This window comes from Chiloscyllium punctatum, unplaced genomic scaffold (genome assembly GCF_047496795.1).
Source record: "Chiloscyllium punctatum isolate Juve2018m unplaced genomic scaffold, sChiPun1.3 scaffold_72, whole genome shotgun sequence".
In the NCBI taxonomy this organism is placed as follows: domain Eukaryota; kingdom Metazoa; phylum Chordata; class Chondrichthyes; order Orectolobiformes; family Hemiscylliidae; genus Chiloscyllium; species Chiloscyllium punctatum.
Genome location: NW_027309806.1, coordinates 86,701 through 114,200, shown reverse-complemented (window position 1 = coordinate 114,200; position 27,500 = coordinate 86,701). Strand labels below are relative to the sequence as shown.

The 27,500-nt window shown below is 57.3% G+C and overlaps 1 protein-coding gene across 1 annotated transcript in view; it reads left to right on the top strand.

Moving 5' to 3' along the window:
* The window catches only part of LOC140471399 (histone-lysine N-methyltransferase 2B-like), a 27,986-nt gene extending 521 nt beyond the window's left edge, over positions 1 to 27,465 (top strand). Inside the window, exons 2-8 of the mRNA XM_072567419.1 lie at positions 4,152 to 4,310; positions 7,282 to 7,399; positions 9,243 to 9,321; positions 12,935 to 13,089; positions 19,764 to 19,946; positions 24,285 to 25,979; positions 27,377 to 27,465. Of these exons, the coding sequence (XP_072423520.1) occupies positions 4,152 to 4,310; positions 7,282 to 7,399; positions 9,243 to 9,321; positions 12,935 to 13,089; positions 19,764 to 19,946; positions 24,285 to 25,132 (1,542 nt within the window). The 3' untranslated portion in view covers positions 25,133 to 25,979; positions 27,377 to 27,465. The remainder of the gene's footprint in view (positions 1 to 4,151; positions 4,311 to 7,281; positions 7,400 to 9,242; positions 9,322 to 12,934; positions 13,090 to 19,763; positions 19,947 to 24,284; positions 25,980 to 27,376) is intronic.
* Positions 27,466 to 27,500: the final 35 nt, after the last annotated feature.

Below are 27,500 nucleotides of genomic sequence, written 5' to 3'. Positions count from 1 at the left end.
GCACTGACCCTCCGACAGTGCCCACTCCCTCAGCACTGACCCTCCGACAGTGCCCACTCCCTCAGCACTGACCCTCCGACAGTGCCCACTCCCTCAGCACTGACCCTCCGACAGTGCCCCACTCCCTCAGCACTGACCCTCCGACAGTGCCCACTCCCTCAGCACTGACCCTCCGACAGTGCCCCACTCCCTCACACTGACCCTCCGACAGTGCGACACTCCCTCAGCACTGACCCTCCGACAGTGCCCACTCCCTCAGCACTGACCCTCCGACAGTGCCCACTCCCTCAGCACTGACCCTCCGACAGTGCCCACCCCCCTCAGCACTGACCCTCCGACAGTGCGGCACTCCCTCAGCACTGACCCTCCGACAGTGCCCACTCCCTCAGCACTGACCGTCCGTCAGTGCCCACTCCCTCAGCACTGACCCTCCGACAGTGCCCACTCCCTCAGCACTGACCCTCCGACAGTGCCCACTCCCTCAGCACTGACCCTCCAACAGTGCCCACTCCCTCAGCACTGACCCTCCGACAGTGCCCACTCCCTCAGCACTGACCCTCCGACAGTGCCCACTCCCTCAGCCACTGACCCTCCGACAGTGCCCACCCCCTCAGCACTGACCCTCCGACAGTGCCCACGTCCCTCAGCACTGACCCTCCGACAGTGCCCACCCCCTCAGCACTGACCCTCCGACAGTGCGGCACTCCTCAGCACTGACCCTCCGACAGTGCCCACTCCCTCAGCACTGACCCTCCGACAGTGCCCACTCCCTCAGCACTGACCCTCCGACAGTGCCCACTCCCTCAGCACTGACCCTCCGACAGTGCCCACTCCCCTCAGCACTGACCCTCCGACAGTGCCCCACTCCCTCAGCACTGACCCTCCGACAGTGCCCACTCCCTCAGCACTGACCCTCCGACAGTGCCCACTCCCTCAGCACTGACCCTCCGACAGTGCCCACTCCCTCAGCACTGACCCTCCGACAGTGCCCACCCCCTCAGCACTGACCCTCCGACAGTGCGGCACTCCCTCAGCACTGACCCTCCGACAGTGCCCACTCCCCTCAGCACTGACCGTCCGTCAGTGCCCACTCCCTCAGCACTGACCCTCCGACAGTGCCCACTCCCTCAGCACTGACCCTCCGACAGTGCCCACTCCCTCAGCACTGACCCTCCGACAGTGCCCACTCCCTCAGCACTGACCCTGCGACAGTGCCCACTCCCTCAGCACTGACCCTCCGACAGTGCCCACTCCCTCAGCACTGACCCTCCGACAGTGCCCACTCCCTCAGGACGGACCCTCCGACAGTGCTCACTCCCTCAGCACTGACCCTCCGACAGTGCCCACTCCCTCAGCACTGACCCTCCGACAGTGCGGCACTCCCTCAGCACTGACCCTCCGACAGTGCCCACTCCCTCAGCACTGACCCTCCGACAGTGCCCACTCCCTCAGCACTGACCCTCCGACAGTGCCCACTCCCTCAGCACTGACCCTCTGACAGTGCCCACTCCCCTCAGCACTGACCCTCTGACAGTGCCCACTCCCTCAGCACTGACCCTCTGACAGTGCCCCACTCCCTCAGCACTGACCCTCTGACAGTGCCCACTCCCTCAGCACTGACCCTCCGACAGTGCCCACTCCCTCAGCACTGACCCTCCGACAGTGCCCACTCCCTCAGCACTGACCCTCCGACAGTGCCCACTCCCTCAGCACTGACCCTCCGACAGTGCCCCACTCCCTCAGCACTGACCCTCCGACAGTGCCCACTCCCTCAGCACTGACCCTCCGACAGTGCCCACTCCCTCAGCACTGACCCTCCGACAGTGCCCACTTCCCTCAGCACTGACCCTCCGACAGTGCCCACTCCCTCAGCACTGGACCCTCCGACAGTGCCCACTCCCTCAGCACTGACCCTCCGACAGTGCCCACTCCTCCTCAGCACTGACCCTCCGACAGTGCCCACCCCCTCAGCACTGACCCTCCGACAGTGCGGCACTCCCTCAGCACTGACCCTCCGACAGTGCCCACTCCCTCAGCACTGACCGTCCGTCAGTGCCCACTCCCTCAGCACTGACCCTCCGACAGTGCCCACTCCCTCAGCACTGACCCTCTGACAGTGCCCACTCCCTCAGCACTGACCCTCCGACAGTGCCCCACTCCCTCAGCACTGGACCCTGCGACAGTGCCCACTCCCTCAGCACTGACCCTCCGACAGTGCCACCCTCCCTCAGCACTGACCCTCCGACAGTGCCCACTCCCTCAGGACGGACCCTCCGACAGTGCTCACATCCCTCAGCACTGACCCTCCGACAGTGCCCACTCCCTCAGCACTGACCCTCCGACAGTGCGGCACTCCCTCAGCACTGACCCTCCGACAGTGCCCACTCCCTCAGCACTGACCCTCCGACAGTGCCCACTCCCTCAGCACTGACCCTCCGACAGTGCCCACTCCCTCAGCACTGACCCTCTGACAGTGCCCACTCCCTCAGCACTGACCCTCTGACAGTGCCCACTCCCTCAGCACTGACCCTCTGACAGTGCCCACTCCCTCAGCACTGACCCTCTGACAGTGCCCACTCCCTCAGCACTGACCCTCTGACAGTGCCCACTCCCTCAGCACTGACCCTCTGACAGTGCCCACTCCCTCAGCATTTACCCGCCAACAGTGCGGCACTCCCTCAGCACTGACCCTCCGACAGTGCCCACTCCCTCAGCACTGACCCTCCAACAGTGCCCACTCCCTCAGCACTGACCCTCCGACAGTGCCCACTCCCTCAGCACTGATCCTCCGACAGTGCCCTCCCCTCAGCACTGACCCTCCGACAGTGCCCACTCCCTCAGCACTGACCCTCCGACAGTGCCCACTCCCTCAGCACTGACCCTTCGACAGTACGGCACTCCCTCAGCACTGACCCTCTGACAGTGCCCACTCCCTCAGCACCGACCCTCCGACAGTGCCCACTCCCTCAGCACTGACCCTTCGACAGTGCCCACTCCCTCAGCACTGACCCTTCGACAGTGCCCACTCCCTCAGCACTGACCCTTCCACAGTGCCCACTCCCTCAGCACTGACCCTCCGACAGTGCCCACTCCCTCAGCACTGACCCTCCGACAAGTGCCCACTCCCTCAGCACTGACCCTCGGACAGTGCGGCACTCCCTCAGCACTGACCCTCCGACAGTGCGGCACTCCCTCAGCACTGGCCCTCCGACAGTGCGGCACTCCCTCAGCACTGACCCTCCGACAGTGCCCACTCCCTCAACACTGACCCTCCGACAGTGCCCACTCCCTCAGCACTGACCCTCCGACAGTGCGGCACTCCCTCAGCACTGACCCTCCGACAGTGCGGCACTCCCTCAGCACTGACCCTCCGACAGTGCCCACTCCCTCAGCACTGACCCTCCGACAGTGCCCACTCCCTCAGCACTGACCCTCCGACAGTGCCCACTCCCTCAGCACCGACCCTCCGACAGTGCCCACTCCCTCAGCACTGACCCTCCGACAGTGCCCACTCCCTCAGCACCGACCCTCCGACAGTGCCCACTCCCTCAGCACCGACCCTCCGACAGTGCCCACTCCCTCAGCACTGACCCTCCGACAGTGCGGCACTCCCTCAGCACTGACCCTCCGACAGTGCGGCACTCCCTCAGCACTGACCCTCCGACAGTGCCCACTCCCTCAGCACTGACCCTCCGACAGTGCCCACTCCCTCAGCACTGACCCTCCGACAGTGCCCACTCCCTCAGCACTGACCCTCCGACAGTGCCCACTCCCTCAGCACCGACCCTCCGACAGTGCCCACTCCCTCAGCACCGACCCTCCGACAGTGCCCACTCCCTCAGCACTGACCCTCCGACAGTGCCCACTCCCTCAGCACTGACCTTCTGACAGTGCGGCACTCCCTCAGCACTGACCCTTGGACAGTGCGGCACTCCCTCAGCACTGACCCACCGACAGTGCCCACTCCCTCAGCACTGATCCTCCGACAGTGCGGCACTCCCTCAGCACTGACCCACCGACAGTGCCCACTCCCTCAGCACTGATCCTCCACCCTGTGACAGCAGTAGAATACATTGAGGTGTGTGCCTGTTGTATTGCCTGCTGTGTGTGCTCGGTTCTGATCCTCTGTGTGATCTCTCCCCTGTACGTAGCGATGTGAGTATTGCCAGAAGCCTGGGGCGACTGTTGGATGCTGTCTGTCTTCCTGTCAGAGCAACTACCACTTCATGTGCGCCCGAGCCTGCAAGTGTGTCTTTGAAGAGGACAAGAAAGTCTACTGTCAACGCCACAAGGACTTAGTGGAAGGAAAGGTTCGTACCCCAGACAGATCACAGCTCAGTCACAAGAGACCAACTGCTGTCTGATATTGGGTATAGGAGAATTCACACTGTTTGCAGACCCCCGTCCTGTCACCGTGTGGGGGACTGACAGATCCCCGTCCCATCACCGTGTGGGGGGGGGAATCACAAACACAGACCCCTGTCCCATCACCATGTGGGGGAATCACAGATACAGACCCCCGTCCCGTCACCGTGTGGGGGAATCACAGACACAGACCCCCGTCCCGTCACCGTGTGGGGGAATCACAGACCCCCGTCCCGTCACCGTGTGGGGGACTGACAGATCCCCGTCCCGTCACCGTGTGGGGGGGGAATCACAAACACAGACCCCTGTCCCATCACCATGTGGGGAAATCACAGACACAGACCCCCGTCCTGTCACCGTGTGGGGGAATCACAGACCCCCGTCCCGTCACCGTGTGGTGGAATCACAGACACAGACCCCTGTCCCATCACCATGTGGGGGAATCACAGACACAGACCCCCGTCCCGTCACCGTGTGGGGGGGAATCACAGACACAGACCCCCGTCCCGTCACCGTGTGGGGAATCACAGACACAGACCCCTGTCCTGTCACCGTGTGGGGGAATCACAGACACAGACCCCCGTCCCGTCACCGTGTGGGGGGGGAATCACAAACACAGACCCCCGTCCCGTCACCGTGTGGGGGGGAATCACAAACACAGACCCCTGTCCCATCACCGTGTGGGGGAATCACAGACACAGACCCCCGTCCTGTCACCGTGTGGGGGACTGACAGATCCCCGTCCCGTCACCGTGTGGGGGGGGAATCACAAACACAGACCCCTGTCCCATCACCATGTGGGGGAATCACAGACACAGACCCCCGTCCCGTCACCGTGTGAGGGAATCACAGACACAGACCCCCGTCCTGTCACCGTGTGGGGGAATCACAGACACAGACCCCCGTCCTGTCACCGTGTGGGGGAATCACAGACACAGACCCCCGTCCTGTCACCGTGTGGGGGAATCACAGACACAGACCCCCGTCCCGTCACCGTGTGGGGGGGAATCACAGACACAGACCCCTGTCCCATCACCATGTGGGGAAATCACAGACACAGACCCCCGTCCTGTCACCGTGTGGGGGAATCACAGACCCCCGTCCCGTCACCGTGTGGGGGAATCACAGACACAGACCACCGTCCCATCACCATGTGGGGGAATCACAGACACAGACCCCCGTCCCGTCACCGTGTGGGGGGGGAATCACAAACACAGACCCCTGTCCCATCACCATGTGGGGAAATCACAGACACAGACCCCCGTCCCGTTACCGTGTGGGGGGGGACTCACAAACACAGACCCCTGTCCCATCACCATGTGGGGGAATCACAGACACAGACCCCCGTCCTGTCACCGTGTGGGGGAATCACAGACACAGACCCCCGTCCTGTCACCGTGTGGGGGAATCACAGACCCCCGTCCCGTCACCGTGTGGGGGACTGACAGATCCCCGTCCCGTCACCGTGTGGGGGGGGAATCACAAACACAGACCCCTGTCCCATCACCATGTGGGGAAATCACAGACACAGACCCCCGTCCTGTCACCGTGTGGGGGAATCACAGACCCCCGTCCCGTCACCGTGTGGGGGAATCACAGACACAGACCCCCGTCCTGTCACCGTGTGGGGGAATCACAGACACAGACCCCCGTCCCGTCACCGTGTGGGGGGGAATCACAGACACAGACCCCCGTCCCGTCACCGTGTGGGGGGGAATCACAGACACAGACCCCCGTCCCGTCACCGTGTGGGGGAATCACAGACACAGACCCCCGTCCCCTCACCGTGTGGGGGAATCACAGACACAGACCACCGTCCCCTCACCGTGTGGGGGAATCACAGACACAGACCCCCGTCCTGTCACCGTGTGGGGGAATCACAGACACAGACCCCCGTCCTGTCACCGTGTGGGGGTATCACAGACCCCCGTCCCGTCACCGTGTGGCGGAATCACAGACCCCCGTCCCGTCACCGTGTGGCAGAATCACAGACCCCCGTCCCGTCACCGTGTGGGGGAATCACAGACACAGACCCCCGTCCCGTCACCGTGTGGGGGAATCACAGACACAGACCCCCGTCCCCTCACCGTGTGGGGGAATCACAGACACAGACCCCCCGTCCTGTCACCGTGTGGGGGAATCACAGACACAGACCCCCGTCCTGTCACCGTGTGGGGGAATCACAGACACAGACCCCCGTCCCGTCACTGTGTGGGGGAATCACAGACACAGACCCCCGTCCCGTCACCGTGTGGGGGAATCACAGACCCCCGTCCCGTCACCGTGTGGGGGAATCACAGACACAGACCCCCGTCCTGTCACCGTGTGGGGGAGTCACAGACACAGACCCCCGTCCCGTCACCGTGTGGGGGAATCACAGACACAGACCCCCGTCCTGTCACCGTGTGGGGGAATCACAGACACAGACCCCCGTCCTGTCACCGTGTGGGTGAATCACAGACACAGATCCCCGTCCTGTCCCCGTGTGGGGGAATCACAGACACAGATCCCCGTCCCGTCACCGTGTGGGGGAATCACAGACACAGACCCACGTCCCGTCACCGTGTGGGGGAATCACAGACACAGACCCCCGTCCTGTCACCGTGTGGGGGGAATCACAGACACAGACCCCCATCCCGTCACCGTGTGGGGGGGAATCACAGACACAGACCCACGTCCCGTCACCGTGTGGGGGAATCACAGACACAGACCCCCATCCCGTCACCGTGTGGGGGGGAATCACAGACACAGACCCCCGTCCTGTCACCGTGTGGGGTCCTGTTTTCAGATGGATCCGACGTGCGATCTGCCTGGTGTCAGGGTGATTGCTGAGAGATTGTTGGATGTTTTTGGTTTGATGTTTGCTGTGAATTCCCCGTGCATCAGTTTCCATAGTAACTGCTGCCTTCTCCCCAGACTGTTTTGGAAGACGGCTTCGAGGTAATGCGAAGGACATTTGTTGATTTTGAAGGGATCACCTTACGTCGGAAATTTCTCACAGGACTGGAACCTGAAAACGTCAACATGATAATTGGTGAGTTGGTATTGTGCCCTGGAGCCTACCCGCTGCTGGGCTCCCACCCCATGTCTCTCTCTCTCTCTCCATCCCCCCTCTCGTGTGCTCTCTCTCTCCCCCACACCCCCTCCGCTCTCTCTCTCTCTGCCCCTCCCCCTTCTGCATGTGTTCTCTCTCTCTTCCCCCCCTCCCTCACGCGCACGTGCTCTCTCTCTCTCTCTCTCTCTCTCTCCCTGTCTCCCCCTCTCACACCCTCTCTCTGTCCTTCTCCCCCCAAGCACTCTCTCCTCTCTCTCTCGCGCGTGCGCTGTCTCTCTCTCTCTCTGTCTTTCTCTCCCCCCCTCTCTTTCTCCCCCTACACACTCTCTCTCTCTCTCCCCCTCTGTCTTTCTCCCCATCCACACCCTCTCTCTCTCTCTCCCTCTCTGTCTCTCTCTCCCCCTCTCTGTCTCTCTCCCCCTCTGTCTTTCTCCCCCATCCACCCCCTCTCTCTCTCTCTCCCTCCCCCTCCCCCAATCTTTCTTCCGCTCCCTCTCTTCCTCTCTCTCTTTTTCACTCTTTTCCCGATGCTTTTTTCTCTCTCTGTCTCTCTCTCTCCCTCTCTGTCTCTCTCCCTTTCTTTCTCTCTCCCTTTCTTTCTCTCTCTCTCTCCCTCTCTGTCTCTCTCTCCCTCTCTGTCTCTCTCTCCCTCTCTGTCTCTCTCCCTTTCTTTCTCTCCCTCCCTCTCTGTGTCTCTCTCCCTCTCTGACTCTCTCCCTCTCTGTCTCTCTCTCGCGCTCTCTCTCTCTCCCTCCCTCCCTCTCTCTCTCTCTCTCTCTCCCTTTCTGTTTCTCTCCATGCTGACAGCAAGCACAATAGGACACGTTCAAGTTATTGTGGGTTTTACATTATCTGAGCTAATTCAGCTTTGCTGATAGAAACATCCCTTTACTCTCTTAAAACTCAACACTATCCCCCCATCAAACACTCCCAGGGACAGGGACAGCACGGGGTTAGATACAGAGTAAAGCTCCCTCTACACTGTCCCCCCATCAAACACTCCCAGGGACAGGTCCAGCACGGGGTTAGATACAGAGTAAAGCTCCCTCTACACTGTCTCGATCACCCATTCTCAGGGGCAGAGATGATGTGAAGCTCCCTCTAGTGTCGAACCTGGATATTGCTGCACAAAGGCAGAGATGTTCTGAAGATTCCCAGCCCAGCAGTATCAGGGTACACACACAAGAATGCCATGTTCCTCACCAGTCGGACCACTGACCTGGCAGAGTAGGAGTGTGCTTATCTTAATTTAGCTTAAATTCTCAATTTGCCGTGGTGTTTGTTCCTGTGCTGTTACTTGGTGTGATGTGTTCTGATGTTTGCTGTTCTTGTGTGGATCACGATCTGTTCTAGGGACATAATAACCTTGTGTAATGTCACCCAAGCTGTCTTTCATAAACCTCGGCTGATTCCTTCCTGGCTGCTGGTTTAGATTAAATTAAATGAATATTGTCCGGAATTGCACCCTGCTCCCAGGGGGACAGCTGCCCTGAAAATGCCCATGACCTTGACTCAAGTCCTGTCAGTATGGGAATCTGCCACCTTTCCCCAGACTGTCACTCCAGAGACACAGCTTTTGGATCTGCAAGGGTCATCCCTGGCTCAGCAGATTGGTGCTCACGTCCAGTGTCCAATCACCTCTCCCTCTGCCTCACCCTCAGGGTCAGAGAGGCACGTTCCCAATTGTACCTCACGACACCCGTCTCTGTACCACCTGGGACTGGTACTTCTCCTCACCCCCTGTCCCACTAGATCTCATTATAATACCCGGTCAGGTATTTCAGTTCTGTCTCACCTTCTCTCTCTCTCTCTCTCTGTTCAGGGTCCATGACCATTGATAGCTTAGGAATTCTCACAGAATTGTCAGAATGTGAAGGACATATCTTCCCCGTTGGTTATCAGTAAGTATGCTGTTTCTTATGGGCGTGTTGAGTTCATGAAAGTGCTGACTGTCACTGGGATACAGTTCCTGAAGGAGCTGTCTCTCACTGGGACACAGTTCCTGAAGGGGCTGTCTCTCACTGGGATACAGTTCCTGAAGGGGCTGTCTCTCACTGGGACACAGTTCCTGAAGGGGCTGTCTCTCACTGGGATACAGTTCCTGAAGGAGCTGTCTCTCACTGGGATACAGTTCCTGAAGGGGCTGTCTCTCACTGGGATACAGTTCCTGAAGGTGCTGTCTCTCACTGGGATACAGTTCCTGAAGGGGCTGTCTCTCACTGGGATACAGTTCCTGAAGGGGCTGTCTCTCACTGGGATACAGTTCCTGAAGGGGCTGTCTCTCACCGGGATACAGTTCCTGAAGGGGTTGTCTCTCACTGGGATACAGTTCCTGAAGGAGCTGTCTCTCACTGGGATACAGTTCCGGAAGGGGCTGACTCTCACCGGGATACAGTTCCTGAAGGGGCTGACTCTCACCGGGATACAGTTCCTGAAGGGGCTGTCTCTCATTGGGATACAGTTCCTGAAGGGGCTGTCTCTCACTGGGATACAGTTCCTGAAGGGGTTGACTCTCACTGGGATACAGTTCCTGAAGGTGCTGACTCTCACCGGGATACAGTTCCTGAAGGAGCTGTCTCTCACTGGGATACAGAACCTGAAGGGGCTGTCTCTCACTGGGATACAGTTCCTGAAGGGGCTGTCTCTCACTGGGATACAGTTCCTGAAGGGGCTGTCTCTCACTGGGATACAGTTCCTGAAGGGGCTGTCTCTCACCGGGATACAGTTCCTGAAGGGGTTGTCTCTCACTGGGATACAGTTCCTGAAGGAGCTGTCTCTCACTGGGATACAGTTCCGGAAGGGGCTGACTCTCACCGGGATACAGTTCCTGAAGGGGCTGACTCTCACCGGGATACAGTTCCTGAAGGGGCTGTCTCTCATTGGGATACAGTTCCTGAAGGGGCTGTCTCTCACTGGGATACAGTTCCTGAAGGGGTTGACTCTCACTGGGATACAGTTCCTGAAGGTGCTGACTCTCACCGGGATACAGTTCCTGAAGGAGCTGTCTCTCACTGGGATACAGAACCTGAAGGGGCTGTCTCTCACTGAGATACAGTTCCTGAAGGTGCTGTCTCTCACTGGGATACAGTTCCTGAAGGGGCTGACTCTCACTGGGATACAGTTCCTGAAGGGGCTGACTCTCACTGGGATACAGTTCCCGAAGGGACTGACTCTCACTGGGATACAGTTCCCGAAGGGACTGACTCTCACTGGGATACAGTTCCTGAAGGGGCTGTCTCTCACTGGGATACAGTTCCAGAAGGTGCTGACTCTCACTGGGATACAGTTCCTGAAGGGGCTGTCTCTCACTGGGACACAGTTCCTGAAGGGGCTGTCTCTCACTGGGATACAGTTCCTGAAGGGGCTGACTCTCACTGGGATACAGTTCCTGAAGGGGCTGTCTCTCACTGGGATACAGTTCCAGAAGGTGCTGACTCTCACTGGGATACAGTTCCTGAAGGGGCTGTCTCTCACTGGGACACAGTTCCAGAAGGTGCTGACTCTCACTGGGATACAGTTCCTGAAGGGGCTGACTCTCACTGGGATACAGTTCCTGAAGGGGCTGACTCTCACTGGGATACAGTTCCTGAAGGGGCTGTCTCTCACTGGGATACAGTTCCTGAAGGGGCTGTCTCTCACAGGGATACAGTTCCTGAAGGGGCTGTCTCTCACCGGGATACAGTTCCTGAAGGGGCGGTCTCTCACCGGGATACAGTTCCTGAAGGGGCTGTCTCTCACCGGGATACAGTTCCTGAAGGGGCTGACTCTCACCGGGATACAGTTCCTGAAGGGGCTGTCTCTCACCGGGATACACTTCCTGAAGGGGCTGTCTCTCACCGGGATACAGTTCCTGAAGGGGCTGTCTCTCACTGGGATACAGTTCCTGAAGGAGCTGTCTCTCACTGGGATACAGAACCTGAAGGGGCTGTCTCTCACTGGGATACAGTTCCTGAAGGAGCTGTCTCTCACTGGGATACAGAACCTGAAGGGGCTGTCTCTCACTGGGATACAGTTCCTGAAGGGGTTGTCTCTCACTGGGATACAGTTCCTGAAGGAGCTGTCTCTCACTGGGATACAGTTCCTGAAGGGGCTGTCTCTCACTGGGATACAGTTCCTGAAGGGGCTGTCTCTCACTGGGATACAGTTCCTGAAGGTGCTGACTCTCACTGGGATACAGTTCTTGAAGGGGCTGACTCTCACTGGGATACAGTTCCTGAAGGAGCTGTCTCTCACTGGGATACAGAACCTGAAGGGGCTGTCTCTCACTGGGATACAGTTCTTGAAGGGGCTGTCTCTCACTGGGATACAGAACCTGAAGGGGCTGTCTCTCACTGGGATACAGTTCCTGAAGGGGCTGTCTCTCACTGGGATACAGTTCCTGAAGGTGCTGTCTCTCACTGGGATACAGTTCCTGAAGGGGCTGTCTCTCACTGGGATACAGTTCCTGAAGGGGCTGTCTCTCACTGGGATACAGTTCCTGAAGGGGCTGTCTCTCACTGGGATACAGTTCCTGAAGGTGCTGACTCTCACTGGGATACAGTTCCTGAAGGGGCTGTCTCTCACTGGGATACAGTTCCTGAAGGGGCTGTCTCTCACTGGGATACAGTTCCTGAAGGAGCTGTCTCTCACTGGGATATGAAGGGGCTGTCTCTCACTGGGATACAGTTCCTGAAGGGGCTGTCTCTCACTGGGATACAGTTCCTGAAGGGGCTGTCTCTCACTGGGATACAGTTCCTGAAGGGGCTGTCTCTCACTGGGATACAGTTCCTGAAGGGGCTGTCTTTCACTGGGATACAGTTCCTGAAGGGGCTGTCTCTCACTGGGATACAGTTCCTGAAGGTGCTGACTCTCACTGGGATACAGTTCTTGAAGGGGCTGTCTCTCACTGGGATACAGAACCTGAAGGGGCTGTCTCTCACTGGGATACAGTTCCTGAAGGGGCTGTCTTTCACTGGGATACAGTTCCTGAAGGTGCTGTCTCTCACTGGGATACAGTTCCTGAAGGGGCTGTCTCTCACTGGGATACAGTTCCTGAAGGGGCTGACTCTCACTGGGTTACAGTTCCTGAAGGGGCTGACTCTCACTGGGATACAGTTCCTGAAGGGGCTGTCTCTCACCGGGATACAGTTCCTGAAGGGGCTGACTCTCACTGGGATACAGTTCCTGAAGGGGCTGACTCTCACTGGGACACAGTTCCTGAAGGGGCTGACTCTCACTGGGATACAGTTCCTGAAGGGGCTGTCTCTCACTGGGATACAGTTCCTGAAGGGGCTGTCTCTCACTGGGACACAGTTCCTGAAGGGGCTGACTCTCACTGGGACACAGTTCCTGAAGGGGCTGACTCTCACTGGGAAATGGGCTGCTATTCCAAAGTTGCTTCTCCCCCTGTCTCCGTCCAACCCTGCTTGAAAACTGTCCTTTTGTCCAGATTCTGCTCTGACCCTCCTGTGGGATGTTCAGTTGTATGAAATGGGCTCTATAAATATTTGTTTGCTCCGTTGTTGTACTGCTCAGATGTTCCCGTGTGTACTGGAGCACGTTCAATGCCAGGCGGAAATGTGTCTATCGATGTAAGATCATGGAATACCATCCACCCGCCTCCGAAACTGATCTCAACAGTCTGGACCAGGGCACCAACCACACGATTGTTCATAGCCCCAGCACGACAGGTACATGGCTATGGGGTATCTGTTATTCTGTATATAAACCCCCCCCCGAACCCCTCGATTAGATTCCAGTCTGTAACTCCCTCCCGGGGTATCTGTTATTCTGTATATAAACCACCACGAACCTCGATTAGATTCCAGTCTGTATCTCCCTCCCCAGGGTATCTGTTATTCTGTATATAAACCCCAACCCGAACCCCTCGATTAGATTCCAGTCTGTAACTCCCTCCCGGGGTATCTGTTATTCTGTATATAAACACCCCCCGAACCCCTCAATTAGATTCCAGTCTGTAACTCCCTCCCCGGGGTATCTGTTATTCTGTATATAAACCACCCCGAACCCCTCGATTAGATTCCAGTCTGTAACTCCCTCCCGGGGTATCTGTTATTCTGTATATAAACCACCACGAACCTCGATTAGATTCCAGTCTGTATCTCCCTCCCCAGGGTATCTGTTATTCTGTATATAAACCCCAACCCGAACCCCTCGATTAGATTCCAGTCTGTAACTCCCTCCCGGGGTATCTGTTATTCTGTATATAAACACCCCCCGAACCCCTCAATTAGATTCCAGTCTGTAACTCCCTCCCGGGGTATCTGTTATTCTGTATATAAACCACCCCGAACCTCTTGATTAGATTCCAGTCTGTAACTCCCTCCCGGGGTATCTGTTATTCTGTATATAAACCACCCTGAACTCATCAATTAGATTCCAGTCTGTAACTCCCTCCTGGGTATCTGTTATTCTGTATATAAACCACCCTGAACCTCTCGATTAGATTCCAGTTTGTAACTCCCTCCCGGGGTATCTGTTATTCTGTATATAAACCACCCCGAACCCCTCGATTAGATTCCAGTCTGTAACTCCCTCCTGGGGTATCTGTTATTCTGTATATAAACCACTCCGAACCCCTCGATTAGATTCCAGTCTGTAACTCCCTCCCCGGGGTATCTGTTATTCTGTATATAAACCACTCCGAACCCCTCGATTAGATTCCAGTCTGTAACTCCCTCCCGGGTTATTTGTTATTCTGTATATAAACCACCCCGAACCTCTTGATTAGATTCCAGTGTGTAACTCCCTCCCGGGGTATTTGTTATTCTGTATATAAACCACTCCGAACCCCTCGATTAGATTCCAGTCTGTAACTCCCTCCCGGGGTATTTGTTATTCTGTATATAAACCACCCCGAACCTCTTGATTATATTCCAGTCTGTAACTCCCTCCCGGGGTATCTGTTATTCTATATATAAACCACCCCGAACCCCTCGATTAGATTCCAGTCTGGAACCCCCTCCCGGGGTATCTGTTATTCTGTATATAAACCACCCTGAACCCCTCGATTAGATTCCAGTCTGTAACTCCCTCCTGGGTATCTGTTATTCTGGATATAAACCACCCCCCCCCCCCCCCCCCCCCCCCGAACCCCTGAAGCGATTGGAGCTCTCGGAGACCTCGGGAATATTTTGCAGCCCCGGGTTTGAATCCCGTCACTGCAGACGGTGGAATTTGCGTTCGATAAAAATCTGGAATTGAGAACCTAAAGATGACGGTGAATCTGTTGCCGATTGTTGGAAAACCCCCATCTGGGTCACTAATGTCCTTCAGGGAAGGAAACCGACCCTCCTTCCCTGGTCTAGGCCCACGCGTGACTCCAGACCCACAGCAATGGGGTGGGCTCCCAACTGCCCACTGGGGCAATTAGGGATGGGGCAGTAAATACTGGGGCTAGCCAGAGGCACCCTCATCCTGGGAATCAATTAAAAGAAACGCACATCTTCTGATTAAATAAATCATGCAGAAAATCGAAAGGTCAGTCGTGGAATCCTACAGCACAGGGTCAGGCCCTTCGGCCCAAACTGGTTCATGCTGACCAAAGTGTCCGTCCACACTAACCCCATTACCCTGCAGTTGGCCCTTATCCTGCTAAACTTTTCCTCTCCATGTATTTGTCCAGGTGCCTTTTATATGTTGCTCATGTACCCACCTCACCCTCTTCCACTGGCAGCTCGTTTCTCATGAATGCCAACCTCTGCATTAAAAAAATTGTTGCCCCTCAGGTTCACTTGAATTCTTTCCCCTCTAACCTTAAACTGATGCCCTCTCGTCCTCGGATTCCCCAGCCCTGGGAAAAAGACTGGGAGGGCAGTTCACCCTGTCGAGGCCTGTCATCATCTTGTACACTTCGAACATAAGGGCTAGAATCAGGAGTAGGCCACTCAGCCCTTCGAGCCTGTTCCGCCATTCACTAAGACCATGACTAATCTTCTTGTGTCCTCAGCTCCACGTACCCGCCCTCTCACTGAATTCCTTCATGGTTCAAAAATATCTCTCTTAGCTTTAAAAACATTTACTGAAGTAGCATCAACGACTTCACCGGGCAGAGAATTCCAGAGATTCCCAACCCTCTGGGTGAGAAACTTCCTTCTCAATTCAGCCCTCAATCCGTTCCCCCTAATCTTGAGGCTACGCCCTCTTATCCTAGTTCCACCCAACACTGGGAACATCCTCTCTACCTCTGTCAAATTGATTCTTCCTTCATTTTATATCTTTCTATAAGATCCCACTGCATTTTCTAAATTCCAATAAATATAATCCCAGTCAACTCAGCCTCTCCTCACAAGCCAACCCCCTCAACTCTGGAACCAACCCAGTGAACCCCCACTGCACCCCGTCCAGTGCCAGGACATCCTTTCTCAAGGAAGGAGACCACAGTTGCATGCAGTAAGATGCCCCCCTCTCTCTGGTACGCTCCAAAGAAAACAATCCCAGCTTATCAAATCATAGAATCCCTACAGTGTGGCAACAGGCCCTTCGGCCCAACAACGTCAGACCAACCCTAAACTGCACATCCCTGGGCACTATGGGACAATTTCCCATGGCCAATCCACCCTAACCTGCACATCCCTGGGCACTATGGGACAATTTCCCATGGCCAATCCACCCTAACCCACACATCCCTGGACACTATGGGACAATTTCCCATGGCCAATCCACCCTAACCTGCACATCCCTGGGCACTATGGGACAATTTCCCATGGCCAATCCACCCTAACCCACACATCCCTGGACACTATGGGACAATTTCCCATGGCCAATCCACCCTAACCCACACATCCCTGGACACTATGGGACAATTTCCCATGGCCAATCCACCCTAACCTGCACATCCCTGGGCACTATGGGACAATTTCCCATGGCCAATCCACCCTAACCTGCACATCCCTGGGCACTATGGGACAGTTTCCCATGGCCAATCCACCCTAACCTGCACATCCCTGAACACTATGGGACAATTTCCCATGGCCAATCCACCCTAACCCACACATCCCTGGACACTATGGGACAATTTCCGATGGCCAATCCACCCTAACCTGCACATCCCTGGACACTATGGGACAATTTCCCATGGCCAATCCACCCTAACCTGCACATCCCTGGGCACTATGGGACAATTTCCCATGGCCAATCCACCCTAACCTGCACTTCCCTGGGACATTATGGGACAATTTCCCATGGCCAATCCACCCTAACCTGCACATTCCTGGACACTATGGGACAATTTCCCACGGCCAACCCACCCTAACCTGTACATCCCTGGGCACTATGGGACAATTTCCCACGGCCAATCCATCCTAACCTGCACATCCCTGGGCACTATGGGACAATTTCCCATGGCCAATCCACCCTAACCTGCACATCCCTGGGCACTATGGGACAATTTCCCATGGCCAATCCATCCTAACCTGCACATCCCTGGGCACTATGGGACAATTTCCCATGGCCAATCCACCCTAACCTGCACATCACTGGGCACTATGGGACAATTTCCCACGGCCAATCCACCCTAACCTGCACATCCCTGGGCACTATGGGACAATTTCCCACGGCCAACCCACCCTAACCTGCACATCCCTGGGCACTATGGGACAATTTCCCACGGCCAATCCATCCTAACCTGCACATCGCTGGGCACTATGGGACAATTTCCCATGGCCAATCCACCCTAATCTGCACATCCCTGGGCACTATGGGACAATTTCCCATGGCCAATCCACCCTAACCTGCACATCCCTGGGCACTATGGGACAATTTCCCACGGCCAACCCACCCTAACCTGTACATCCCTGGGCACTATGGGACAATTTCCCATGGCCAATCCACCCTAACCTGCACATTCCTGGGCACTATGGGACAATTTCCCACGGCCAATCCACCCTAACCTGCACATCCCTGGGCACTATGGGACAATTTCCCACGGCCAACCCACCCTAACCTGTACATCCCTGGGCACTATGGGACAATTTCCCACGGCCAATCCATCCTAACCTGCACATCGCTGGGCACTATGGGACAATTTCCCATGGCCAATCCACCCTAACCTGCACATTCCTGGACACTATGGGACAATTTCCCATGGCCAACCCACCCTAACCTGCACATCCCTGGACACTATGGGACAATTTCCCACGGCCAATCCACCCTAACCTGCACATCCCTGGGCACTATGGGACAGTTTCCTATGGCCAATCCACCCTAACCTGCACATCCCTGGACACTATGGGACAATTTCCCATGGCCAATCCACCCTAACCCACACATCCCTGGACACTATGGGACAATTTCCGATGGCCAATCCACCCTAACCTGCACATCCCTGGACACTATGGGACAATTTCCCATGGCCAATCCACCCTAACCTGCACATCCCTGGGACATTATGGGACAATATCCCATGGCCAGTCCACCCTAACCTACACATCCCTGGGCACTATGGGACAATTTCCCATGGCCAATCCACCCTAACCTGCACTTCCCTGGGACATTATGGGACAATTTCCCATGGCCAATCCACCCTAACCTGCACATGCCTGGACACTATGGGACAATTTCCCACGGCCAACCCACCCTAACCTGTACATCCCTGGGCACTATGGGACAATTTCCCACGGCCAATCCATCCTAACCTGCACATCCCTGGGCACTATGGGACAATTTCCCATGGCCAATCCACCCTAACCTGCACATTCCTGGACACTATGGGACAATTTCCCACGGCCAATCCACCCTAACCTGCACATCCCTGGGCACTATGGGACAATTTCCCACGGCCAACCCACCCTAACCTGCACATCCCTGGGCACTATGGGACAATTTCCCACGGCCAATCCATCCTAACCTGCACATCGCTGGGCACTATGGGACAATTTCCCATGGCCAATCCACCCTAATCTGCACATCCCTGGGCACTATGGGACAATTTCCCATGGCCAATCCACCCTAACCTGCACATCCCTGGGCACTATGGGACAATTTCCCACGGCCAACCCACCCTAACCTGTACATCCCTGGGCACTATGGGACAATTTCCCATGGCCAATCCACCCTAACCTGCACATTCCTGGGCACTATGGGACAATTTCCCACGGCCAATCCACCCTAACCTGCACATCCCTGGGCACTATGGGACAATTTCCCACGGCCAACCCACCCTAACCTGTACATCCCTGGGCACTATGGGACAATTTCCCACGGCCAATCCATCCTAACCTGCACATCCCTGGGCACTATGGGACAATTTCCCATGGCCAATCCACCCTAACCTGCACATTCCTGGACACTATGGGACAATTTCCCATGGCCAACCCACCCTAACCTGCACATCCCTGGACACTATGGGACAATTTCCCACGGCCAATCCACCCTAACCTGCACATCCCTGGGCACTATGGGACAGTTTCCCATGGCCAATCCACCCTAACCTGCACATCCCTGGACACTATGGGACAATTTCCCATGGCCAATCCACCCTAACCCACACATCCTGGACACTATGGGACAATTTCCCATGGCCAATCCACCCTAACCTGCACATCCCTGGACACTATGGGACAATTTCCCATGGCCAATCCACCCTAACCTGCACATCCTGGGACATTATGGGACAATATCCCATGGCCAGTCCACCCTACCTACACATCCCTGGGCACTATGGGACAATTTCCCATGGCCAATCCACCCTAACCTGCACTTCCCTGGGACATTATGGGACAATTTCCCATGGCCAATCCACCCTAACCTGCACATGCCTGGACACTATGGGACAATTTCCCACGGCCAACCCACCCTAACCTGTACATCGCTGGGCACTATGGGACAATTTCCCACGGCCAATCCATCCTAACCTGCACATCCCTGGGCACTATGGGACAATTTCCCATGGCCAATCCACCCCTAATCTGCACATCCCTGGGCACTATGGGACAATTTTCCATGGCCAACCCACCCTAACCTGCCCATCCCTGGACATTATGGGACAATTTCCCATGGCCAATCCACCCTAACCTGCACATCCCTGGGCACTATGGGACAATTTCCCACGGCCAATCCACCCTAACCTGCACATCCCTGGGCACTATGGGACAGTATAGCATGGACATGTCTAACCTCCTCCCTGTAAGTCCTGGCAATATCCTTGTAAATGCCTTCTGCACTCTTTCCAGTTTAATAACATGAATGACATCCAGCCCATCGAGTGAGTCAAAAGTTTCAGGGCATCTGTGGGGAGGGGTCAGGGGGGAATGTTCTAACTGTGAGTGGAGCTGACCACTGATTGTTTCTGCTGCTGCATATTGTCTGGTGTGACCTCAGGCCCATTTGTCTCTGCTTCCTCCAGAGGTGAACGATGCCATGGACCCCGCTGGCAAGGGGCAGGAGGAGCAGCCGCATTCGCCTGAGGGTCAGAAAGCCAGGCCCCTGCCCCCTCCCCGGCCATTCCCCTCCAGCCGCATCAAGACGCCCAGCTACCCCTCTGGCTGCAGGTGGTCATCGGGTGGATCGCGACCCCTGCCCTCTCCGGGTGAGTCCCCTGAGCCGCGTCACCTGGTTATGATTGGACAGACCAATCAGCCACTTGACGTCTGCCAAAGGTCCCTCTGTGTTTTAAAGACAGTGTTTGCCCCCACCAAGGGCAAGAACAAAGCAGCAGTGTAAACATCGCCCACACTGAGGTTCAGTGATTGGATTTACAAAGAGATCTTGTCCTTTCCCCAGGTTCTGAAAGCACACCTGCCTTCCCCAGTTCGATCACAACTGAAAACACAGACAGTAACCCTTTTCAATGTCTCTTAGTCAATCACATCGAACACCCATGGATTCACTTAACCTTTCCCAAAGGATTCCAGCATTTTCCCTCTGACTAAATTTCCCCTCTCCCTCACCTTCCCTCTCTCAAACAGTGGACTTACATCTTTTCTCATTCACTCCTGGGATGCATATGTCACTGGCTGGGGCCCAGTATTTATCACCCCGTCCCTAGTTGCCCCCCCTTGAGAAGGTGGGGGTGAGCTGCCTCCCTGACCCACTGCAGTCCATGTGCTGGAGGGTAGACCCACAATGTCCCTGAGGGAAGGAATCCCAGGATTCTGACCCAGGAAGGAACGGCCGATAGATTTCCAAGTCGGGACGGTGAGGGGCTCGGAGGGGAACTTGCGGGGGGGGGGGGGGGGGGGGGGGGTGGGAGGGGGGACTGGTACACACTGCAGTTACTGAGGGTCGGTGGAGGGGGGGAGGGGATGGTACACACTGCAGTTTACTGAGGGTCGGTGGGGGGGAGGGAGAGGGGATGGTACACACTGCATAGTTACTGAGGGTCGGTTGGAGGGGGGGAGGGGATGGTACACACTGCAGTTACTGAGGGTCGGTGGGGGGGGAGGGAGGGGATGGTACACACTGCAGTTACTGAGGGTCGGTGGTGGGGGGGGGGGGGGAATGGTACACACTGCTGTTACTGAGGGTCGGTGGGGGGGAGGGAGGGGATGGTACACACTGCAGTTACTGAGGGTCGGTGGGGGGGGATGGTACACACTTGCAGTTACTGAGGGTCGGTGGGGGGGGGGATGGTACACACTGCAGTTACTGAGGGTCGGGTGGGGGGGGAGGGGATGGTACACACTGCAGTTACTGAGGGTCGGGTGGGGGGGAGGGAGGGGTGGTACACACTGCAGTTACTGAGGGTCGGTGGCGGGGGAGGGAGGGGATGGTACACACTGCAGTTACTGAGGGTCTGGTGTGGGGGGAGGGAGGGTGATGGTACACACTGCAGTTACTGAGGGTCGGTGGGGGGGGAGGGGAGGGGATGGTACACACTGCTGTTACTGAGGGTCGGTGGGGGGAGGGATGGGGATGGTACACACTGCAGTTACTGAGGGTCGGTGGGGGGAGGGAGGGATGGTACACACTGCAGTTACTGAGGGTCGGTGGGGGGAGGGAGGGGATGTACACACTGCAGTTACTGAGGGGTCGGTGGGGGGGGGGAGGGGATGGTACACACTGCAGTTACTGAGGGTCGGTGGGGGGGAGGGAGGGGATGGGTACACACTGCTGTTACTGAGGGTCGGTGGGGGGGGAGGGAGGGGATGGTACACACTGCAGTTACTGGTGGGTCGGTGGGGGGGAGGGAGGGGATGGTACACACTGCAGTTACTGAGGGTCGGTGGGGGGGAGGGAGGGGATGGTACACACACTGCAGTTACCTGAGGGTCGGTGGCGGGGGGAGGGAGGGGATGGTACACACTGCAGTTACTGAGGGTCAGTGGGAGGGGGGGGAGGGGATGGTACACACTGCTGTTACTGAGGGTCGGTGTGGGGGGGGGAGGGGATGGTACACACTGCAGTTACTGAGGGTCGGATGTGGGGGGAGAGGAGGGGGTGGTACACACCTGCAGTTACTGAGGGTCGGTGGGGGAGGGAGGGTGAGGGAGGGGATGGTACACACTGCAGTTACTGAGGGTCGGGGGGGGAGGGGGGGGGAGGGAGGGGATGGTACACACTGCTGTTACTGAGGGTCGGTGGGGGGAGGGAGGGGGATGGTACACACTGCAGTTACTGAGGGGTCGGTGGGGGGGAGGGAGGGAGGATGGTACACACTGCAGTTACTGAGGGTCAGGTGGGGGGGGAGGGAGGGGATGGTGGTACACACTGCAGTACTGAGCGTCGGTGGGGGGGGGAGGGAGGGGATGGTACACACTGCTGTTACTGAGCGTCGGTGGTGGAGGGAGGGAGGGAGATGTTTTGTGGGTGTGGGGGTGCTGCTTTGTCCCTGGATGGTGTTGGGCTTCTCGAGTGTTGTTGGAGCTTGCCCCCACCACCCTCCTGTTTATCTCTCCCCAACACCACATCTTGCTATCCCTTTCCCCCTCCTGTTTGTATCAGTGGATATAAATGGTCCTCTCTGCTCGGACCGACACGTTACAACAGGGTGCTTCCTGTCAGAATTTCTGACTGCGATTATGCGACACTTAGAAATGTGGGAACAGATAACAGACGTCAGAAGGGTGGGGACAGAGCAGTGAAATAATCAGACACCCAGCGAATGAACTTGGGCGAGGTATGACTTGATGTTTTTCTACTGGAACAGGAGAGAGATTTCCTTCCAAACGATCCCAAGTTAAAGTTGCTGTGGGGTGCAGTGAGACATGGAGGTGTCTGTCCACAAATCTCTCAGTGAGACATGGAGGTGTCTGTCCACAAATCTCTCAGTGAGACATGGAGGTGTCTGTCCACAAATCTCTCAGTGAGACATGGAGGTGTCTGTCCACAAATCTCTCAGTGAGACATGGAGGTGTCTGTCCACAAATCTCTCAGTGAGACATGGAGGTGTCTGTCCACAAATCTCTCAGTGAGACATGGAGGTGTCTGTCACAAATCTCTCAGTGAGACATGGAGGTGTCTGTCCACAAATCTCTCAGTGAGACATGGCCATTGAGAAGGCTTTAAATAAAACAGGATCTGACTCTTTCATCGGTGAGGCAAAACATGTGCAGCACCGTGTACAGTTCCTGTCTCCGTATCCCTCAGTCAGACCCCACACTCGGAGCACCGTGCACAAGTTCCAGTCTCCGTATCCCTCAGTTAGACCCACACTCGGAGCACCGTGCACAGTTCCAGTCTCTGTATCCCTCAGTTAGACCCACACTCGGAGCACCGTGCACAGTTCCAGTCTCTGTATCCCTCAGTTAGACCCACACTCGGAGCACCGTGCACAGTTCCAGTCTCCGTATCCCTCAGTTAGACCCCACACTCGGAGCACCGTGTACAGTTCCAGTCTCTGTATCCCTAAGTTAGACCACACTCGGAGCACCGTGCACAGTTCCAGTCTCCGTATCCGTCAGTCAGACCCACACTCGGAGCACCGTGCACAGTTCCAGTCTCCGTATCCCTCAGTTAGACCCACACTCGGAGCACTGTGCACAGTTCCAGTCTCTGTATCCCTCAGTCAGACCCACACTCGGAGCACCGTGCACAGTTCCAGTCTCTGTATCCCTCAGTTAGACCCACACTCGGAGCACCGTGCACAGTTCCAGTCTCTGTATCCCTCAGTCAGACCCACACTCGGAGCACCGTGCACAGTTCCAGTCTCTGTATCCCTTAGTCAGACCCACACTCGGGAGCACTGTGCACAGATCCAGTCTCTGTATCCTCAGTCAGACCCACACTCGGAGCACCGTGCACAGTTCCAGTCTCCGTATCCGTCAGTCAGACCCACACTCGGAGCACCGTGCACAGTTCCAGTCTCTGTATCCCTCAGTCAGACCCACACTCGGAGCACCGTGCACAGTTCCAGTCTCTGTATCCCTCAGTTAGACCCACACTCGGAGCACCGTGCACAGTTCCAGTCTCTGTATCCCTCAGTCAGACCCACACTCGGAGCACCGTGCACAGTTTCCAGTCTCCGTATCCCTCAGTTAGACCCACACTCGGGAGCACCGTGCACAGTTCCAGTCTCCGTATCCCTCAGTCAGACCCACACTCGGAGCACCGTGCACAGTTCCAGTCTCCGTATCCCTCAGTCAGACCCACACTCGGAGCACCGTGCACAGTTCCAGTCTCTGTATCCCTCAGTTACACCACACCTCGGAGCACCGTGCACAGTTCTGATCTTATGAAAGGTCTACCTGGTGACTTATGATTGTGTAAGATTTTCCCAGATATGAGAGTTTGACACCGAACAGACTGGGGGCTGGTTTCTTTTGAGAAGGGGTGACCTGATTGGGGGGTCCACTTGTGAGTCAGACCGGAATGGGGTTGGGGGGGGTCTATCGATTGTGGGGAGCCCCGAGTCAATCTGGTGGGGGGGGGGGGATTGATCGGAGATGTCGCTGGTCTGACGGAGTTGTTGGTTTTGTGTGTGTTCCAGGGAGCCCGGCGTCTGTGTCCCATCACATCCTGACGGTCAGTGACCCCGCCATCTCTCCCCAGCCGCCGCTCTGTCGTTCCCAGACGCCACAGCCTGATAGCCCACCACATGGTACCCAGGGGATGGTCACCTCCCCTCCCCGGCCTGCCCGGACTCCAGCCCCCCTGGTCAGGACCAAGGACGGAGCCCCCTCCCTGCCCCATCGGGACGCCGCAGAGCGGAAGACTGAGGGGGTGTGCACCCGCCCGCGGGTGGCACCCACGCTCCCCGGGGCCGAGCAGCGGAACGGGCTGGAGAGAGAGCCCCTGGGCGAGCCGAGGGAGGGGTCCGGCTCCAGGCGGGCACTGCCCGGGGATGCTGGGCGGCAGCAGCACAGCAGCACCCTGGGGCCCAAGATCCTGGAGACTCTCGGGCAGTTCGGCGTGCGGAGGGTGGAAGCACCCGGGCAGAGGAGGGAGGAGGAGGAGGAGGAGGAGAAGGGGGCTCTGGAGCTGCCCTGCCCCCCCCTCAGCGCCGCTGAGCTCCTGGCACCGGGGAGCATGTTCGAGGGGGGGGGGCAGCGAGGACGCCCCCTCGCTGCTGGGGGACGGGGAGCACCCCTTCGACGCCATCGACCTGGACATTGTGTCAGTGCTGAGCTCGCCCAACCTGCTGGCGTGCGGGGGTCAGGGAGACTGCCCTGTGCCCCCTCCGGCCGCGCAGGGGGAGATCCCGCAGCCGGGAGCGGCCGTCCCCGAGAGGAGGGGGCGCCAGCGAGGAGGGGGGCGCCAGCGAGGGCGAGGAGGAGGACGAGGAGGACGAGGACGACGACCTGGATCACTACTACAACTTTGCCCGCACGGTGGTGACCGAGGAGGTGATGGAGCAGCTGGCGTCCGAGTGCTTCGGCCTGGACTCGGCCGAGGTGCCCACCATCGACCAGCTGGACGGGGTGGACGACTCGGACGGGGGAGGGGGCGAGGGAGGGGGAGCGGAAGAGGGCAGGGCCCCGCCCTCTCCCCCCCAACCCCACCAGGCGCCCCCGCCCCGAGCGAGGAGCCCGGCAACATCCTGCCGTCGGAGATCATGGACTTTGTGCTGAAGAACACCAGCTCTCCCCCTCCCCCGCCCCCGCCGGCCGGCGACCCCCACTTCCCCGAGCCCCCCCGCATCCAGAGGGCGTGCGGGGGGCTGTGTGCGGGGAGCCCACCCCTCCCCCCTCCCCCTCCCCAGCCGGAGGCGGCGTGGTGCTGCTCAACAACGGCGGGCAGCACGTGGTCATCCTGAAGGGGGCGGAGGAAGGGCCCACGGCCTGCCCCCAGCCCCAACCCCCTCGGGCCGGCTACGGGACGGTGCTGCTGTCCACCCCGGGCCCGGTCTCCCTGCTCCAGCCCCCTCCCCCGCCGCTGCCCGTCCTCAACCTGGTGCTGGGACGCCGCGAGACCCCACCCCCTCCCCCACTACCACCTCCGGTCACCCGCCTGGTGCCCGTGCCCCGGGGAGGGCTGGCAGCACCCACCCTCCCACAGGCCTCCCCCTCGGGTTCCCCCGACCGTGCCCCCACCAAGCACCCTCACCCAGGACCCCTGGCGGCAGCCTCCTCTGACCCGGTGCTGGCCAAGAAACAGAAAACCTCCCACGTCTGGATCGATCCGCTGGCGCAGAACGCAAGGTGCTGGAGGATCTGCCCCAGGTCCAGCCTCCTGCCTCCTTAGGGTAAGGTCTGCAGCCTCGGGGGAGGGGGGCGGGGGGGGGGAAGAGGTGGTGTTGTGATCGAGGGTGGGCGGGCACGTCCCCACCCCAGGGATGTTTCTCAACAGTTGAGTATTGACCCCTCAGACCTCAGGGGCTCCTGCCTCACTGGTTAGACCGCACAGCTACGGAAATCGGAACGTCGCGAGTTTGAGAAGATTTCTTGCTCAGGTTGAGTTCCAAATGTAGGTCTGCTCGCTGAGCTGGAAGGTTCACTTCCAGACGTTTCGTCACCCTACTAGCTGCTTGGGGGGGGGTGGCGGCACATAATCCCACCAAGCTTTCCATTTCCACAGCTTGTCCCCATCCAGATGCCTTTTAAATGCTGTCATTGTACCAGCCTCCACCACATCCTCTGGCAGCTCATTCCATACACGTACCACCCTCTGGGTGAAAAAGTTGCCCCTTAGGTCCCTTTTATATCTTTCCCCTCTCACCCTAAACCTATGCCCCTCTAGTTCTGGACTCCCCCACCCCAGGGAAAAGACCTTGTCTATTTACCCTCTCCATGCCCCTCGTGATTTTATAAACCTCTATAAGGTCACCCCTCAGCCTCCGACGCTCCGGGGAAAACAGCCCCAGCCTGTTCAGCCTCTCCCCGTAGCTCAATACCTCAGGCACCCTGGTAAATCTTTTCCATGCCCCCTCCTATGTAATAATATCCACTGTTATCAGTTGTGGTTTTCAACCAGTCAATCAGAGACTCGATAAAAGAAGCAGTGCCCCTTTGCCTTCTGTGGGACTGGGGAGGATCGGGGCTTGAAGGATCTTAATGAAAGGGAAGCGCTGAAATCCTTCCCGGTCTTTCCCTCCACCCAGGACACACATCACTTTTTATTTGTTTGGTTGTGGAAAGAGAGTTTATAAGGGAATGAGAGCTTTAACCAGTAGAGTTCGAAGTCATTAATTATACAGTCATAGAGCTGTACAGCCCTTCGGCCCAACCCATCCATGCTGACCAGATATCCTGAATTAGTCTAGTCCCATTTGCCAGCATAATCCCTCCAAACCCCTTCCTGTTCATGTCCCCATCCAGATGCCTTTTAAATGCTGTCATTGTACCAGCCTCCACCACTTCCTCTGGCAGCTCATTCCATACACGTACCACCCTCTGGGTGAAAAAGTTACCCCTCAGGTCCCAATGAAATTGTTCACTTCTCATGCTTCTGAGAGCTGGCAAAAGCATGATTGGCAGAAGGGTCTCCACACGTACCTGTCCGACTGTGACATTGGTGGGAGAGTGTTTCTCTCTGATCCAAGGGAGAGGTGGGTTGACTGAGAGAGAGACCACAGGGAGAGAGGGGGGTGGGGATAGAGACTCGCACACTGTCCTCACGTAAACCACCCTCTTGTTTTTGCAGAAACGGTCGTGTAAGGATAAAAACACCAACTATTAAGGCCACTTTAAACTTGGATCGGACAGGAAGCATGAATTCACACAACATCAGGTACGTCGGTCACTGTGTCCTCTGTCCTTGGGTGTCC